Source organism: Erinaceus europaeus, chromosome 12, assembly GCF_950295315.1.
Source record: "Erinaceus europaeus chromosome 12, mEriEur2.1, whole genome shotgun sequence".
NCBI classification, from domain to species: domain Eukaryota; kingdom Metazoa; phylum Chordata; class Mammalia; order Eulipotyphla; family Erinaceidae; genus Erinaceus; species Erinaceus europaeus.
Genome location: NC_080173.1, coordinates 11224544 through 11241824, shown reverse-complemented (window position 1 = coordinate 11241824; position 17281 = coordinate 11224544). Strand labels below are relative to the sequence as shown.

The following is a 17281-nucleotide window of genomic DNA, read 5'->3' as shown; positions in this document are numbered from 1 at the left end:
TAGCATCTGCAACTTTATGGCTGAGCTCCTTTTAAAAAGGCTACTTGATTTCTTTCTTCCTTTTTCTTTTCTTTTTTCTTTTTTGCCTCCAGGGTTATTGCTGGGGGCTCAATGCCTGTACCTGGAATCCACTGCTCTGGAAGCTATTCTTTTTCCCTTTTGTTGCCCTTGTTGTTTTACGGTTGCTGTAATTATTATTGTTGTTGTTATTGATGTCATTGTTGTTGGATAGGACAGAGAGAAATGGAGAGAGGAGGGGAAGACAGAGAAGGGGAGAGAAAGACAGACACCTGCAGACCTGCTTCACCATCTGTGAAGTGATTTCCCTGCAGGTGGGGAGCCGGGGGCTCGAGCCGGGATCCTTACGCCGGTCCTTGTGCTTTGTGCCACGTGCGCTTAACCCACTGCGCTACAGCTCGACTCCCAGCTACTTGATTTCTAAGAGGCTCTGTGTGGGTCCTTTAAATATTCTGTGTGGGTTTGAAGCCATTGCAGACATGGCACTTCCTGGCCATGCAGCGCTGTGTCTCCACTTGAGACTTCCCCTCCTTCCCCTCCAGTTCCTGCCATCTAAGCTCAATCATCAACCTGCAGACGGTTCTGTGAGTCCATTTAGTAAATCAGTCAAACCAAGGAGGGCTTGTTGATTACTCCCATCTACCGTTCATGACCAGAACACGGGGGACAACCTGCACTGTGACGAGCATCTGATGGGATTCTGGAAGAGGAGGGGAGAACTACTAATCATTTTGATCCAAAACACTCTTCAGATAAACCGAGTTAGTCATTGCAGGACACCCAGGAGGCACTGGCATTACTTGTTACTTGTGAAAACCAATCTGCCCCAGCAACCATCCTACCTCTGAAAGTGTCCACCAAGCCTGGGCACCTGAAGCAGGGACACCTTTATGTATCTATGGCACGATTAACTGTTAACTACTGCCTTGGACAGGGTCCTTGCCTAGCCTGCAAGTAGCTGTGGGAATGTGACCGCTGGCCCTCTGTCCAAATGCTCTGAGTGACCGTGTCTGTGTGTGTCAGGGTTCCTGGGTGAGGAAGTGAGAGAGTCGGGGTGCAGGTGGTCTCTGGGCCTGGTGTCTGCTTCTCCCTCAGCCACCACACTAGCCAGGGGTCCCATGATGACCACAATCACCCTGAAACAATGCACATCAGTGAGACCAGAGCAGTGTGGGGTCCCCTGGGATCAGAGCTCTCTGTGGGGGCTGGAGCTGCATGGCAGGGTGAGAACCCCTCTCTGGTCACCAAGGCCAGAGATGAAGACAAGTCTGCCCTGCACCCCGGATTTGCATTCCAATCACAAGGAAGGGACACAGAAGCAGGGACACCCACCACAGAGGAAATACTCAAGCTGGCTTAGCTGTGTGAGCCAGTGTGAGACAGAGAGGAACCGCTGTCCACTGAGAGAAAGGGGCTGCACCCCAGCTGAGACACACAGACCTGCCTGAATACTGAGAATGAGAGAAGCAGATGTCTAGTTCTCTGTTTCCAGTGCTGCTGCAGCCCAGTGATTCTCCCCAAGCCTCCTGTGCTCACCACTGGGTCACAGTGGAAGGGTCTTGAGGACAAGACTCAGGCTGCACAAAGAAGCGGAGAGGCCAGAAGATAAAGGAGGGTGTGTGTGTGTGTGTGTGTGTGTGTGTGTGTGTGTGTGTGTGGAGGTGCAGCTTCTGTGAGGAGGCTGCACTTGGTGCCTGTCCAGGGTCTGGGGCTGCTGCCATTTTCTTCTGTGATGCAGGCATGACTCTGAGGGAGGGGGCATGGTGGCTGCCCTCAGTGCTGCTTCTGCTCCAGGTCCCAGGTGAGTGGCTGGACCTGGGGGGTGGGAGTTCCTGAGAGGGGAAAGGAAGAAGGAGGAGTGATCATGGCAGGGTGGGGGCGGGGGGCGTGAGAGAGGGAAGGAGAGCAGAGAAGCTTCTAGGAATGGCCATCACCACCTCAGCAAGGACATGAGGGCTCAGTGCAAAGAGCAGGTGAGTTACCTCCACAGCAGCAAAATCAAGAGACTGTAGGGGCTAATGATTTCCTACCCTTCTGTCACTGTTAGAAATGGTGACTAGAACTCCCTCCACATACACAGGCAGGCACATACACACAACCACATACACACAATCTTACACACATATGCACACAGAGAACTGTCCCTCCCTGTCCCACCTCTGTGAGGAGGGATCTTGTCCCCTCCTCCACACTGGGGCTGAGGACACTTGTCTTCTGTCTGGGGCCTCTGTAGACACCCAGGGCCCAGGAGGGACCAGCAGCCCAGGGTACCCTGCTCAGGACTTGTGTGAACTTCTGACTGTGTTTTCCAGGCTGTGTGTCTCTGAGTGGCCCCGGCTATGTGACGGGCACTGTGGGAGGAGCCCTGAGAGTGCAGTGTCGCTACGAGGAAGAATACAGAGACCACCTCAAATACTGGTGCAAACGCCCATGTTTCTTAGATTGGGTGAAGATTGTGGTAACCAAAGTATCAGAGAGAGAAGTGAAGAGTGGCCGTGTGACCATTAGGGATAATCCTGCAACCCTGACCTTCATAGTGACTTGGAGAAATATCTCTGAGGATAATGCAGGGATATACCAGTGTGGAATTGATACGGTTTTATTGAGGGATCCTACCATCCCAGTTACGGTGTCTGTGTTCCCAGGTGAGCCCAATCTGGCTCACCACAGGGCTGTGTGATGTGACCTGCTCAGGACCATTTCAGGCGCCAGGTGGAGAGCTGGCGGGCGGGGGGGTGTCAGTGATCAGAAATCAGGGTGACTTAATAGGAGTGTGTGTGTGTGTGTGTGTGTGTGTGTGTGTGTGTGTGTGTGTAACTGGAGTGACTCAGTAATTATGCCTGAATATGTTGTAACGTCAGCACACACATGTATATGTGCTGTCTTGCTGTCGGAGATCACTCTTCCCCACACCCTCCCACGTTCTCACACCTGATGAGGTTATTCATAGACAATCTGCCTTCCTGCCCTCACAAAGACCCAGCAACTGTGAAGGGGACCTGGTGTTTCCTCCCCTTACAGCTCTTTGATGCCCTTCTAATAAAGGGGCTCTGGGACACTCATTCCTCTTACCCTCAGGCTGCCCAGAACGCAGGTCATGGTGAGAACAATATCTTGAAAAAAAAAAGACTTATTAGTGGGGATGTGGAGAGTGAGAGATAACCAGAGCATCGCTCTGGCAGGATGATGTTAGGATCCAGTTCAGGACCTCCTGCTTCAGCAGCCAATGGCTTAGCCTCTGCATAAGCTCCAGGGTTGTGAGAATAACTGTACGATCCCAGAGTGCTGACTTCCTGGTACAGTCTCACTGTGAGAACAAGTGGTGGGCTCTGTGGACTCTCCAGCTGCTCCACTTATGAGAAGCAGCATCTCACTGAGGACGGAGGTTGGGATGTGAAAGCTGGAGAAGATGTTGTGGTTGTTAAGAAGCCAAGCAGGTTTTCTGTTTGCTCCATTGCAGCAAGGGCCCTGAAGCCCCTTGGGATTTCCTGGCCATCTTTACTGCAGAGGAAGTGACTATTAGCACCTGTGATGGTTGAGGGGTTGGCGGGGTATGTGTGTGTGTGTGGGGGGGGGACTGGTCTCCAGGGGAACCAACCAGGATGGAGGGTTAGAACATACAGTCCAGTCACTGGCCACCCAGCTACCAGCTACAACACCAAAATCCATTTTTTGTTTTGTTTTGTTTTTGTTTATTTACTTCTAACCTACTTCTTGGCTTGTGTTTAGGCTTTGCCTAAAACTTTGTATGTCCACTCCAAGTGTCCCCTCCATTCCAAACAACTGCTTCTAACTTCTGGCTTATATCTAAAAAGATTTGTTACAGCATTTTCCAGACTTTTACCCAAATATTTACCATCACTTAACCTGGAATAAATGAATGTAAGTAGAGAAACCTTTCGTTGACTCAGCCTTGGTGTGTTGTATATTTCTGGGAATGCATTTGTCTCTCTTTGGAGATACCTAGGGGTGGGGGCTGACTGGCAGGGGAGCCAATAAAGATGGAGGGGGAGAACTTCAGTTCAAAGTAAGAGAACTTTGAGCACCAGGAAGGGCAGGTGCCTTGCCATGAGTGAGGTCGAGATGTGAGCCCGAGAACCTCATGGGGGGTACTTTGGCACTGCAGGAAACTCTAGTGCTATGATGTCTCTCCCTCCCTCTTTCGCTATCTGAAGGAAAAAGCAGCCAAGAGCTATGAAACCACACATGTGGCAAACTCTGCACTTTGCTCCTCCACTCCCTCCAGAAGAACTTTCAGTCCAACTCCCTGAGATAGATTCAATCTCCAAGACCCATGAGCTGATCACACTAAGGTAAAGGAGACACCCTAAATCCCCACAGATTGGGGGTCTCAGGATGTCCCTAATTTGGGAGGTAAAATGCTCCCATGTACCACTACTCTGAGCCCCAAGATCAGGAGGACAGAAGCTACTTTGCTAGGAACTTCAATGCTAAACCTCTGTATCTGGCCATTGAAGGCTGTTCTTTAATATTCTTTGTAGTAAACTCTTTATCTAGATGGTGGATGGTTTCTCTAAGCCCTGGAGACATTCTTTTTAAAAAATATTTATTTATTTATTATTTATTCCCTTTTGTTGCCCTTCTTGTTTTATTGTTGTAGTTACGATTGTTGTAGTCGTCATTGATGTTGGATAGGACAGAGAGAAATGGAGAGAGGAGGGGAAGACTGAGAGGGGGAGAGAAAGAGAGACACCTGCAGACCTGCTTCACCGTTTGTGAAGTGACTCCCTTGCAGGTGGGGAGCCGGGGGCTCGAACCGGGATCCTTATGCCGGTCTTTGCGCTTGGCGCCACCTGCACTTAACCCACTGTGCTACCACCTGACTCCCTAAGACATTCTAACCACTCAGTGAAACTCAAGGGGCGGGGGCTGGGGAGGTTGTCGACCATGAGCAGAACACAGGTGACAGTCTGCACTGTGACAGACATCTGATGGGATGCTGGAGGGAGGGTTCAGAAGTCAGCTTCCCTTGAGGTAAGGAGGGTCAGAACTGAGCTCATTGCAGTACACACAAAGGCTCTGGCTTTGCATGGGTGGGGGGCTGTGAAAACCAGTCTGCCCCACCAAATATTCTGCCTCTGAAAGTGCCCTCCAGGCCAGGGGCACCTGGAGCAGGGACACCGTTACATACGTGATATGTTATAGTCAAGTGTGATTCCTGTGTCGGACATAGTCCTGGCCTGGCCTGCAAGTGGCTATGCGGATGTGACTTTTAATCATCTGTTCAGATGCCCTGAGTGACCGTGTCTGTGTGTGTCAGGGTTCCTGGGTGAGGAAGTGAGAGAGTCGGGGTGCAGGTGGTCTCTGGGCCTGGTGTCTGCTTCTCCCTCAGCCACCACACTAGCCAGGGGTCCCATGATGACCACAATCACCCTGAAACAATGCACATCAGTGAGACCAGAGCAGTGTGGGGTCCCCTGGGGTCAGAGCTCTCTGTGGGGGCTGGAGCTGCATGTGGGGGTCAGAACCCCTCTCTGAGGTTGTGGGGTCAAAGGGACCCACCTGCACTGCTGGTGGGAATGTAAATTGGTCCAACCTCTGTGGAGAACAGTCTAGAGAACACTCAGAAGGCTAGAAATGGACCTACACTATGATCCTGCAATTCCTCTCCTGGGGATATATCCTAAGGAACCCAAAACATCCATCCAAAAAGATCTGTGTACCCATATGTTCTTGGCAGCACAATTTGTAATAGCCAAAACCTGGAAGCAACCCAGGTGTCCAACAACAGATGAGTGGCTGAGCAAGTTGTGGTCTATATACACAATGGAATACTACTCAGCTATAAAAAATGGTGACTTTACCATGTTCAGCTGATCTTGGATGGACCTTGAAAAATTCATGTTAGGTGAAATAAGTCAGAAACAGAAGGATGAATATGGGATGATCTCACTCTCAGGCAGAAGTTGAAAAACAAGATCAGAAGAGAAAACACAGTAGAACATGAAATGGAATTGGCGTACTGCACCAAAGTAAAAGACTCTGGAGTGGAGGGCGGGGCGGGGGGAGAATACAGATCCAAGAAGGATGACAGAGGACCTAGTGGGGCTTGTATTGTTATATGGAAAACTGGGAAATGTTATGCATGTACAAACTATTGTATTTACTGTCAAATGTAAAACATTAATTCCCCAATAAAGAAAAAAAATAATTTTAAAAAAGAACCCCTCTCTGGTCATCAAGGCCAGAGAAGACTAATGGTCTGCCCTGTGCCCTGGATTTGCATTCTGATCCTGAGGAACATGTAACTGGGGTGGAGATGCCCTCCCACAGAGGAAGTGCTCAGCCAGGATTGGCCATGTGAGCCAGTGTGAGACAGAGAGGAACCGCTGTCCACTGAGGGAAAGGGGCTGCACCCCAGCTGAGACACCCAGACCTGCTGAATACTGAGAACGAGAGAAGCAGATGTCTAGTTCTCTGTTTCCAGTGCTGCTGCAGCCTAGTGATTCTCCCCAAGCCTCCTGTACTCACCACTGGGTCACAGTGGAAGGGTCTTGAGGACAAGACTCAGGCTGCACAAAGAAGCGGAGAGGCCAGAAGATAAAGGAGGGTGTGTGTGTGTGTGTGTGTGTGTGTGGAGGTGCAGCTTCTGTGAGGAGGCTGCACTTGGCGCCTGTCCAGGGCCTGGGGCTGCTGCCATTTTCTTCTGTGCTGCAGACATGACTCTGACTCTGAGGGAGGGGGCATGGTGGCTGCCCTCAGTGCTGCTTCTGCTCCAGGTCCCAGGTGAGTGGCTGGGCCTGGGGATGGGAAGGGGGCAAGTCTGAGAGGAGAGAGCATGGGAGAAGAGTGATTGTGCTTTTCAGGAGGGCAGGGGACAAGAGAGAGGGAGGAGAGCAAGGAAGCTGGCATGATTGGCCAGCACTACCTCAGTAAGGACAGGCAGGTTCAAAAAGAGACCAGGTGAGTTGCCCACTGTCCCAACACAGCAACCAATGGGGAGGAAGGTTACAAGCCATCCTTCATGGTGTCACAGTGATAACAATGACTAGAATGTTAGCCACACTCAAACGTTGCCAGGTACACACACACACACACACACACACACACACACACACACACGTGTTCCCTAAACTCCTGGTCTCCACTCTCCACACTGGGGCTGAGGACAGACTTGTCTCCTGTTGGTATCTTCTAATTCTGCTTTTAAAAACCCCTTCTGTTTCATTTGGTTTAAATCCCCCCTGCTTAACACTGCATTCTATTTACATAACCACTGTATTCTATTTACATAACCACTGCCGTCTGTTTACATAAATCACTTTTACATTTACATAAAGCACCACCTTCCCTCCAGGGCATTGGTGGTTTAGTGGTAGAATTCTCACCTGCTCCGCCCCCTCTCCTTGTCATACCCTGATTTTCACCAGTCACTTTTCTCTCCACCCTCTCTGTGTCACATCCTGTTCACACCCTACTTGGGAAGTATATATAAAGACAACATTGTTCGTTTTAGTTAGTTGTTAGTTTAGTCTAGCTTGGTATAGATTGCACTGCGTCATGCATGCGTACAGCTCAACCATGAGTCCCTGGTCGTCTGTCTCCCGTCAGTGAAGCTCAGCCTGACAGTCTCCTACCTCTGGGGCCTCTGCAGACACCCAGGGCCCAGGAGGGACCAGCACCCCAGGGTGTCCTGCCCATGTGTGAGCATCTGGCTGTGTTTTCCAGGCTGTGTGTCTCTGAGTGGCCCCGACTCCGTGGTGGGCATCGTGGGGAGATCCCTGAGTGTGCAGTGTTGCTACAAGGAAAAATACAGAGGCCACCTCAAGTACTGGTGTATAAGCCCGTGTTTGACAGAGCAGGCAGTGATTGTGAAGACCAGAGCATCAGAGAGAGAAGTGAGGAGCGGCCGTGTGAGCATCAGGGATCATCCTGCTGCCCTGACCTTCACAGTGACCTGGGAGGACCTCACTGAGGAAGATGCTGGAACATACTGCTGTGGGATCAGTGTAGCTTTCTTAGTCACAGACTTCAAATCAGGGATTGATCCCAAGAAGTGGGTTACAGTGTCTGTGTTCCCAGGTGAGCCAGTTTGGACCATCCCAGGGCTGTGAGGTCTGACCTGCTCATTCACCTCAAGACTGAGATTGAGAGCTGGGGGCTGGTGGATGGGATGGGCTAGGCCAGTGTGAAGAATCAAGGCCACTCAATTGGAGTGTGTGTGTGTGTGTGTGTGTGTCTGTGTGTGTGTGTGTGTGTGTGTGTGTGTCTGTGTGTGTGTCTGTGGTCTTTGCACACACAGATATGTGGACACTTGCTGTTCCAGACCCCTGTCCCATACTTCATACTCTCTCTGATAGTTCATAGGTGGAGCTGGGAGAAGCATCATTAGTCAGGAGACAGACAGTCTGTCTTCCTGTCCTCAAGAGAACCAAGTGTTGTTTCTAGCTGTCTGTTAGCTTGATGGCTGAGGGCCTCTCAAGATTTTTAAAAAATATTTTTAAATTTTCTTTCAATAAGATATACACACATGCACAAATATATATATATGGAGAAGGAGAGAGAGAGACCCAAACACTACTGAGCCCTGGATCATGGTGGTGTCAGGGGTTGAACCTGGGACGTTGGATCCTCAGACGTTAGAGTCCCTCGCTCTGCACAACTGTCATGCAGTCTCCTCAGCCCAGGTTGCAGATTTTCTTGCCCCTTAGGGTATAAGGACACAGGGCTCTCTCTGCCTGTGAGGCTCTCATTCACTGCTGAGGGCTCAGCACATGGTCTTGGCATCCCATAATGCCTCACACCACAAACCATTAAAAACACTGGGCACAAGTGTGCCAGAGAGGGGGTGGGGACACAAGCATCCAGACCACTGCGTGTGCTAAAGCTTTGGTGTCCCGCCTTCAGAGCCACGTCTCTGCAGGAATCTCATACTTTTGGAGCTCCTTGCTGGCTCTGCAGCGTTGCATTTCCATGTCTGTCCCTGTGGTTTTTTGGGGTGGGGGCAAGGAAGAGAAAGGTGTGTGTGTGGCTGGATGTGACCCAGAAACCAGTGCTCACAGACTCAAATGGCGGCTCAGCATCTGAAAGTATCCACTTGGCCTGAAGTGGGGAGAACACAGGCATCCAATAGCTGGCCACGTTTAGCCGGATTGGGGGTTGTGGACCCCAGACACCCGTGCAGCTGCCACTAGTGGCTTTTTTGTGAGAGCCACCAGGTGAGTGGGGAAAAGGCCTGGGGGAGGACAGTGGGTCTGACATCTGCTCCACCTGCAGCCCCCATGACTGAGTCCTTTCCTATAACCACCATGACCATCCTCAGTCCTCCTACAACATCACCACCGTCCACCTGGCCCTCTACCACCAGGCAAGATACACCAGGCCCCAGCCAATACCCCAGGTAAGGAGCCTGATCCTAGTCCTGAGACCTGGCTGACCTCCTCTAGGCGAGGGTGGCCTAGGAGCGTCTCCTTTACTGAGGTACCTGCCAATCCCACACCTGCCATCTGGGTCCCACTCTGTGCCAGCTGCTCCTCTGGACATAGCTTCTGACCAGTGTGACATGGGCCTGAACTGACAAGAGAGGGTGTGGTCACAGGGACCCAGGACACACCATGAACTCATCAATGCATGTGTTTAATAGAAAGTACCGTTTGTGATGATGGCTGCTGAGAAATGCATCCCTTGCGCTTGGAAAGAGGCACATGCACACAGGGACAGGGTAGAGTGGTGGGCACCAATGCCCCCTTTGAAGACACAGCACACATCCTGTCCTGTTTCCCTCCCACAGGTCCCCTCTGTTCAGTGTCCACTTCCTGTTCCTGGTCTTCGTGAAACTGCCCCTGTTCCTGAGCATGCTTGGTGCCGTCCTCTGGGTGAACTGGCCTCTGAGGGTCCCTGCATGGAAGTGGGGTTGCCAGTGTAAGAAGTGACACTTGCTGATGTGGGATGCCCTCTGCCTTCAGGATAGAGACGAGCCAGAACTGAGCCCCTCCAATTAATGGCAATAGCTTCTAACTAATAAATCCGCTTTCGGTCTCTACAGTGCTATGGACATGCTGTATTTGTAACTTTCTTTCTGTGCATAATCATACACTGAGAGAACCTAGTCTCTCTCTGTGGGATGACTTTAAGTCTCAGATGCAAGAACAATGAAAACTTACTTAAGACTCAAGACTGGTTTTCAGAGGGCAGGGTTGCTCACAATAATGTCGTCTCCTCAAGATGGTGATTAGTGGTAAGATCATGTCCGCCGAGTCCTCTGCCTTTTATTTGTTCCTTTCCAGACCAATCAATGCCTTTTTCAGACAGTTTACATTAGCAGAACAGTTTGGTAAGGGTAACAAATGGAGGGTGAAATCAGCATAGTTGGTGCCACTCATAAGGAGAGGTAAAGCCGAGGCTGGGTGGTGGTGCACCTGGCTGAGCACACATGTTACAGTGCAGAGGGACCCAGGTTTGAACCCCTGGTCCCCACTTGCAGGGAAAAAGCTTCACAAGTGGTGAAGCAGGGCTACGGGTCTCTTTGTTTCTCTGTCTGTCTCTCTCTCTTTCTATCACCCCTTCCCTCTCAATGTCTGGCTATCTCTAGTCAATGAATAAAGATAATTTTAAAAAAATTAAAAGGAGAGGTAAAGCCAGAAAGAAGTCTCCTCTCACTAACATTCACGTCTCTCCTGCGTAGTGCTTTTACATGTCTCTCCTGCATAGTACTTTACAGGGGTGTCAGCAGATTATTGGCTGCAGTGGCTAGATAGTAACATACCCCCTTCATCCACATCAGGTATTACATAGGCCATGGGTTGGCACTATGGCATCTGAAGATTTGACTCCATTGATACCTACTTATATTTGAGAAGTTACAGATCTTTGCTGGCCATGCAGAATATTTAGGCAATGGGTTATATAAGCTGCGGCCAGTAAAGCCCAGACATGGGCATTCTCCCACAACTCTCAAATCTCTGATGTATGCTACAGTGCATATTGTGAACTCCTGTCCCTGCTAATGTACTGCCCATCACCAAAACCTCAACCTCCTGCCTGTCCCTGATGTCCTTGTGTCCCTCCGCCCCAAGAATGTGGGCTGCTTTTAGGTCTATTTCATAAACACAGATAATTCCTCACACCATCTTGACCTTTGACTATAATCACCACTACCCCATGAATCTGTAATTCAGTGTGTGGCTCTTCTAGCTACTGAGTATGTCCAGTCACTGATGCTCACTGAAGCCAGGAGCTAAGGGGCAGAAATCTAGGAGCACTGGAGTCCTATGAGTTAGACCTGTGTTGGCAGTTCTTTCATTACTGACTCCATCTCTTGTTCTGTTCAGATTTCCTATTTTTTCATGTCAGACTTGGCATATTGAAAATTTCTGGAAATGTGTTAATTTATTCTAGATTATGTGTTGGTGGCACATATTTGCTGATAATCCTACCATGACTCTAGCCACTTCTGCCCTAACCGTTGTAATGTCTCTTTTTTGATTTCCAGGTCTTTTTATTTGAGTGTTCTCTCTTGTGTTTTCTTCATTGAGATGCATAAACTCTATCAGCACTATTGACCATAGCCAAGATGGAAACAACCCAAAGGTCAATTGGCATATAAAGGAACATAAACCATGTAGTGCATAACACAATGGAATAATAAACAATCATGGGAAAGAGATGTAACCGGTCATTTGTGATAATGATTGACTTTAAGCACAAAGAAAAATGAATACTGTATGACACCATTTATACATAGAATCTAACAAATTCAAACTTGTTAGAGGGAGAGAGAGAGAGAAATGGTGGTTACCCAGGGGATAGAGGGTAGGGGGTTAAGATGGATGGTTCCTAATGCTCAGCTTGCTGATTGCTTCCTTCCTTCCTTCCTTCCTTCCTTCCTTCCTTCCTTCCTTTCTTCCTTCCTTTCTTCCTTCCTTCCTTCCTTTTTCCTTCCTTTCTTCCTTCCTTTTTCCTTCCTTTCTTTCTTTGCTTGCTTGTTTGTTTTACCAGGGTACAGCTCATCTCTGGTTTATGGTGGTGAGGGGGATTGAACCTGTAACTTTGGAATCTCAGGCATGAATCTCTTTGCATAACCATTATGCTGTCTATCCCAACACTTCTTTGGATTTTTCACTCCATTTTTCTGGATAGCAGCTCTTCACCCTGAAACAGAGAGGTGGGTCAGGTTTGTAAGGAATGGGGATCTTTCTGTTGAGCCCTCAAGTGGACCTTCCTGAGTTAGATCCTTTAGTGCAGTCTTGAGAGTTGGAAACATAAACTCCCACCATGTCAGATGTGTACATGTATTAGTCTATGTTCTCTAGAGAAACAGAGCAAATAGGATACAGAGGTACAAGAAGAGATTTATTAGGGAAGTTGGCTCACACAATTATAGAAGCAGAGACATCCTGTCACCAAGTTAGTATAGCTGCAGGCTGGAAAACCAAGAAACCTGGGGGTGTATAATGCAGCCTAAGTCTGAGGGCCTAAGAGTCAGCAGTGCTAGCTTAGGTCAGGAAGCCATCAGACAGGAAGGGGAGCTCTCCTCCCTCCACTTGTTGCTCTGCTCAAACCCTCAGGATTGGCAGGTGACAATGCAGAGTGAAGATCCAAAAAAGTCAACAAGCTGAGAGCATTAGGAACCACCCAAACCATCAATCTCATGCCCCTACTCTCTATCCTCTGGGTATCCTCTCTTCCTGGATTGCCTTTGTAATGAGCTTTCTGAATTCAAACTCAGAAATGTCCTCCAAGTCTTTGTGATGTTGGACAATTGTTTCCAGTGTTTGGTTTCTGCTGTTCAGGTGGCGATGTAGTTGTATTGTTTACATGTGGTGGTATGGAGTGTGGCAGGCAGTGGTGGGCGGGGGGGTGAGGGGGTGGAGAGTCCTCCTTGTTACTCAGGTCTGGTTTAGGTAAACCCGCAGTGGGTGATGGGAGTTTCAGTATGGCTCCATCCACTTCCTGCGGCTGTAGTTCCAGCTCCCAATTCCAGATGGATGTTGGGGATGCTGTTGCCCATGGCTCAGCTCCCAATTGTGTTTGCCTTTTTCAGACTGCACCCTGGCCTCTGGCTACACTATTTCATGGTCTCAGCTATTCCTACATTGCTGCCTGCTGCTCAGGACTGAGTTCAAACTTCAATATGGCTCCATATGGTTTCCACCTGTTGTTGCAGGTATAGCTCTGGATTGGAGCCACCTCTGTCCTCCACCCCTTTCCATGTGCCTTTTAGCATGTAACCTGACTTTGTAGGTTGTAATGTGACATTCTGGTTTTCTGTTTGTTTGTTTTCTCTGGTTCTCTCCAGTACAATCTTCCAGTCTTTGATACTCCATGGACACAGCCCCAAAACTCATTTGTGGTCTTCTTAAAAATGGCAGCGAATCTCCATACAATAATTTCTCCTCTTCTTGGGAGTTGGGTGGTAGCGCAGCAGGTTAAGTGCACCTGGCGCAAAGCACAAAGACCGGTGGAAGGATCCAGTTCAAGCCCCTGGCTCCCCACCTGCAGGGGAGTCGCTTCACAGGCAATGAAGCAGGTCTGCAGGTGTCTATCTTTCTCTCCCCCTCTCTGTCTTCCCCTCCTCTCTCCATTTCTCTTTGTCCTATCCAACAACAATAACATCAATAATAACTACAGCAATAAAAAACAAGGGCAACAAAAGGAATAAATAAATTAATTAAAAATAATAATTTCTCCTCCTAACTTGCAAACAGATCAAAGTAAGCAGAAATGGGCAGAAACATTATTGATGTCCTCTAGCATATTTTCCCTAACATCTTTCCACCAAACCATGACAGAAGGAAAGAGAGCAGCCCAGAGAAAAGGCAGAAGGGAGAAGCATCATCTTAAGGCTCAGGAAATAGAATGAGAGGCTGCTTGTTATTAAGCTGGTAACTATGGTTACTCAGATTGAGAAACCTGAAAAGGATTCACATTTTCCTAAGAAGTTATTTGTTCCTCTGCCCACCAAGATCTCTCCTTTCTCTTTCAATTCCCCAGTGAAACTTCCTTCTTAGAAACAGATCTTAAACAAATAGGAATCTCTGCCAGCTTTCAACTGTGCTGTTGGAAGATCCAAGCAAATGATGCAAAAAACAACAGCCATTTGAAAATACTCTTCGACTTAGCTTAAGCAGGTGTTATAGTGGTTAATATTAAGTGTCAGCTTGACTCAATGTTGATTACACATTATTTCTGAATCTGCTATGGTATTTCTCGATGAGACCAGACTTTGGACCAGAAGACTATATAGAAAGTTGTCCTTCCCTGGGAACTCAAGCAACAGCAACAAAAAGAGCCAATATACAGGAAAAGGGAGTGAAGAAATGACAGAGTGATGTGACCAGTGCTGGTGAACCAAGGCCAACCATCAAAGACCTAGACATCAGGACAGAAACTCTAAAACCTCAATCTTTGTTTCACCCTCGCTGGAAGCAGGAGGAAATGTGTCGGGTGGGATAGGTCAGGAAGAGAGGAATTATACTCGGTGACTCCACACGTAGATGGAACTTGAGAGACAGATAGAAAGGGAGAACATGGGATAAAACTGGACTGGGGTGGCATATTGCACCAAAATCAAGGGAGGGACACTGGGGGGGGGGATAAGGGACCCTGGGAGAGAGGAGCTTTGGGGTCCTTTGGGGTCCTTGGTGCAAGAATATGTAGCAGATACCTGTTATACAAAACTGGGGAACCACGCACATGTATAGGTGAATGTGCTGTAACCCATTAACCCCTTTAAATTAAGAAAAAAGACCACAAATGATACACCAAAACAAATCAAGTGAAATATCAGATAATAATTTTTCATTTCTTTTTTTTCAGACTTTCTTTTTTTATTTTACTTATTTATTTTCCCTTTTGTTGCCCTTGATGTCTTTTTTTAAATTGTTGTTGTAGTTATTATTGATGTTGTTGTTAGATAGGACAGAGAGAAATGGAGAGAGGAGTGGAAGACAGAGATGGAGAGAGAAAGACAGACACCTGCATAACTGCTTGACCGCCTGTGAAGCAACTCCCCTGCAGGTGGGGAGCCGGGGCTCGAACCAGGATCCTTACTCTGGTCCTTGCGCTTTGCGCCACGTGCACTTAACCCACTGTGCTACCGCCCGACTCCCGGTTTTTCATTTCTAAATGCATTTACTGATTATAACATATGGGGGATTGTATGAATCATAGATATACAACTCAGTGAACTTTAGCCCCACTCTGGGGGAAGTTTGTTGCCATGTCACAAAAACACTTATACTGAGCAAGGAGCTGAGATGTCTAGCTGACAGCATGTAAGGACGTTCTCTTAGCAGAAAACCCTCTAGCACAGCTGAGTTGAGACAAGGGCAGCACCCTCCAGCATTTCAAAATTTTATTTAATAATGATTGTTAAGACCACAGGATAAGAGGGGTACAATTCCACGCAATTCCCACTACCAGAGTTCCACACCCCAACCCCTCCATTGGAAGCTTTCCTATTCCTTATCCCCCTGGGAGCCGAGGATAATTATGGGATGCAGAAGATGGAAGGTCTGGCTTCTGTAATTCCTTCTCCACTGGACATGGGTGTTGGCAGGCCGATCCATACTCCCAGCCTGTTTCTATCTTTCCCTAGTGGGGCAGGGCTCTGGAGAGGTGGGGTTTCAGGGTATTGCCTAGGAAAAGAAGATCTTCCATAAATCCTAAATAACTTGAAGGGCTCAATTGATAAACTAGCCACCTTTCTCTCTTCCTAGCTCCTGTTAGCCTATTCCATTCATAAGGCAAAGGGGGTTTATTTTTTATCAGAGTATGCAATTCAATATATACAGATCAGGGACCGGGTGGTGGCACACCTGGTTGAGCGCACATGTTACAGTGTTCAAGGACCTGGTTGAGTGCCCGGTCCCTACCTGCAGAGGGAAAGCTTTGCAAGTGGTGAAGCACAGCTTCAGGCGTCTCTCTTTCTCTCTACCTCTCTATCTCCCCTACCCTCTTGACTTCCAGCTGTCTCTAACAAATAAAGATAATATATATATACAGATCCAAGGAAAAGTCAAAATGTTGCCCAAGGAAAAGTAGAAACAAAGTTGGCTGTACCTATGTGGAAAGAGGAAGAAGATGAGGTGATTACGTTAACCCCTGACTGTTAACAAACTCAGTTAACTATTGTTGGCATTTGGGGGACTGGCTGAACTGGTAGAGCCATGGACTTACATGCCTGAGGCTGCATTTAATCCCAATGCTGCATGGAACAGGGATACTTCGGTGTCTTTTTATCTTATAAAACTCTCCCATATCTAAAATAAATTAATCTTTCAAAAAAAATCCACCAAAAATCAGAGAGAGAGAGAGAGAGAGAGAGAGAGAGAGAGAAACACACACTCACATGCTGGTGTACACTCACAATTGTCCATCCCCTGGTTCTCTTGTCTCCATGGACATCCTCCCTGTCCCACAAGGAGGAGAGAAACACCCACCCCTCCTCTTGTCTCTGCACTGGGGCTGAGGACAGGCCTGTCTCCTGCCTGGGCCTCTGCAGACACCCAGGGCCCAGGAGGGACCCGCACCCCAGGGTGTCCTGACCAGGCCCTGTGTGAACAGCCAGCTGTGTTTTCCAGGCTACGTGTGTCTCTGAGTAGCCCTGGCTGGGGTGGGGGTGGGTGGGGGTCCTTGAAGGGCAGTGTCACTATGAGGAAGAATTGCAGAGACAGTCTCAAATTCTGGTGCAAGCGCTTGTGCTTGACAGAGAGGACAAAGATTGTGGAGACCAGAGTGTCACAGAGAGAAGTGAGGAGTGGCCGTGTGAGCATCAGAGATGAGTCTGCAGTTTTGACCTTCACAGTGACCTGGGAGGACCTCACAGAGGAAGAATCAGGAAAATATCACTGTGGGGTTGATAAACCTCTAACATGAAAAGAATTGTGGTTCTATACCTAAAATAGACTTCTTAGACTTCCCACATGAAAAACCCTAGTTCAGTCTGCTCTATTCCTACCTTTGTGTTCCTGTCTATTAAACAATTCATCCTGCTTTATATCTTTCTGCCTTTTAGCCACTAAGTTGCAGACACTACTAGGATTACATCCTGACTTCCTTGGGCAGATGACCTCATTAATGTGTCCCCAAGTCTCCCCTCTCCAGAGTCCTGCCCCACCAGGGGAATATAGAAACAGGCTGGGGGTGTGGATCCACCTGCCAATGCCCATGTGCAGTGGAGAAGCGATTACAGAAGCCTGAACTCCCACCTTCTGCACCCCATAAAGAATTTTGGTCCATACGCCCAGAAGGATAATGAATAGTGAAGCTTTCAATGAAGGGGATGGGACATGGGACTCTG

At 48.4% G+C, this 17281-nt stretch overlaps 1 protein-coding gene across 1 annotated transcript; it reads left to right on the top strand.

Annotated features, from left to right (window-relative positions):
* Positions 1-6468: 6468 nt before the first annotated feature.
* LOC103115376 (CMRF35-like molecule 6) lies at positions 6469-10021 on the top strand. Its single transcript, XM_060202411.1, has 5 exons — positions 6469-6589; positions 6620-6765; positions 7708-8061; positions 9256-9379; positions 9770-10021. Exons 2-5 carry the CDS (start codon positions 6699-6701, stop codon positions 9909-9911), a joined length of 687 nt encoding a protein of 228 aa, XP_060058394.1. The 5' UTR covers positions 6469-6589; positions 6620-6698; the 3' UTR covers positions 9912-10021.
* The last annotated feature ends 7260 nt before the right edge of the window (positions 10022-17281 follow it).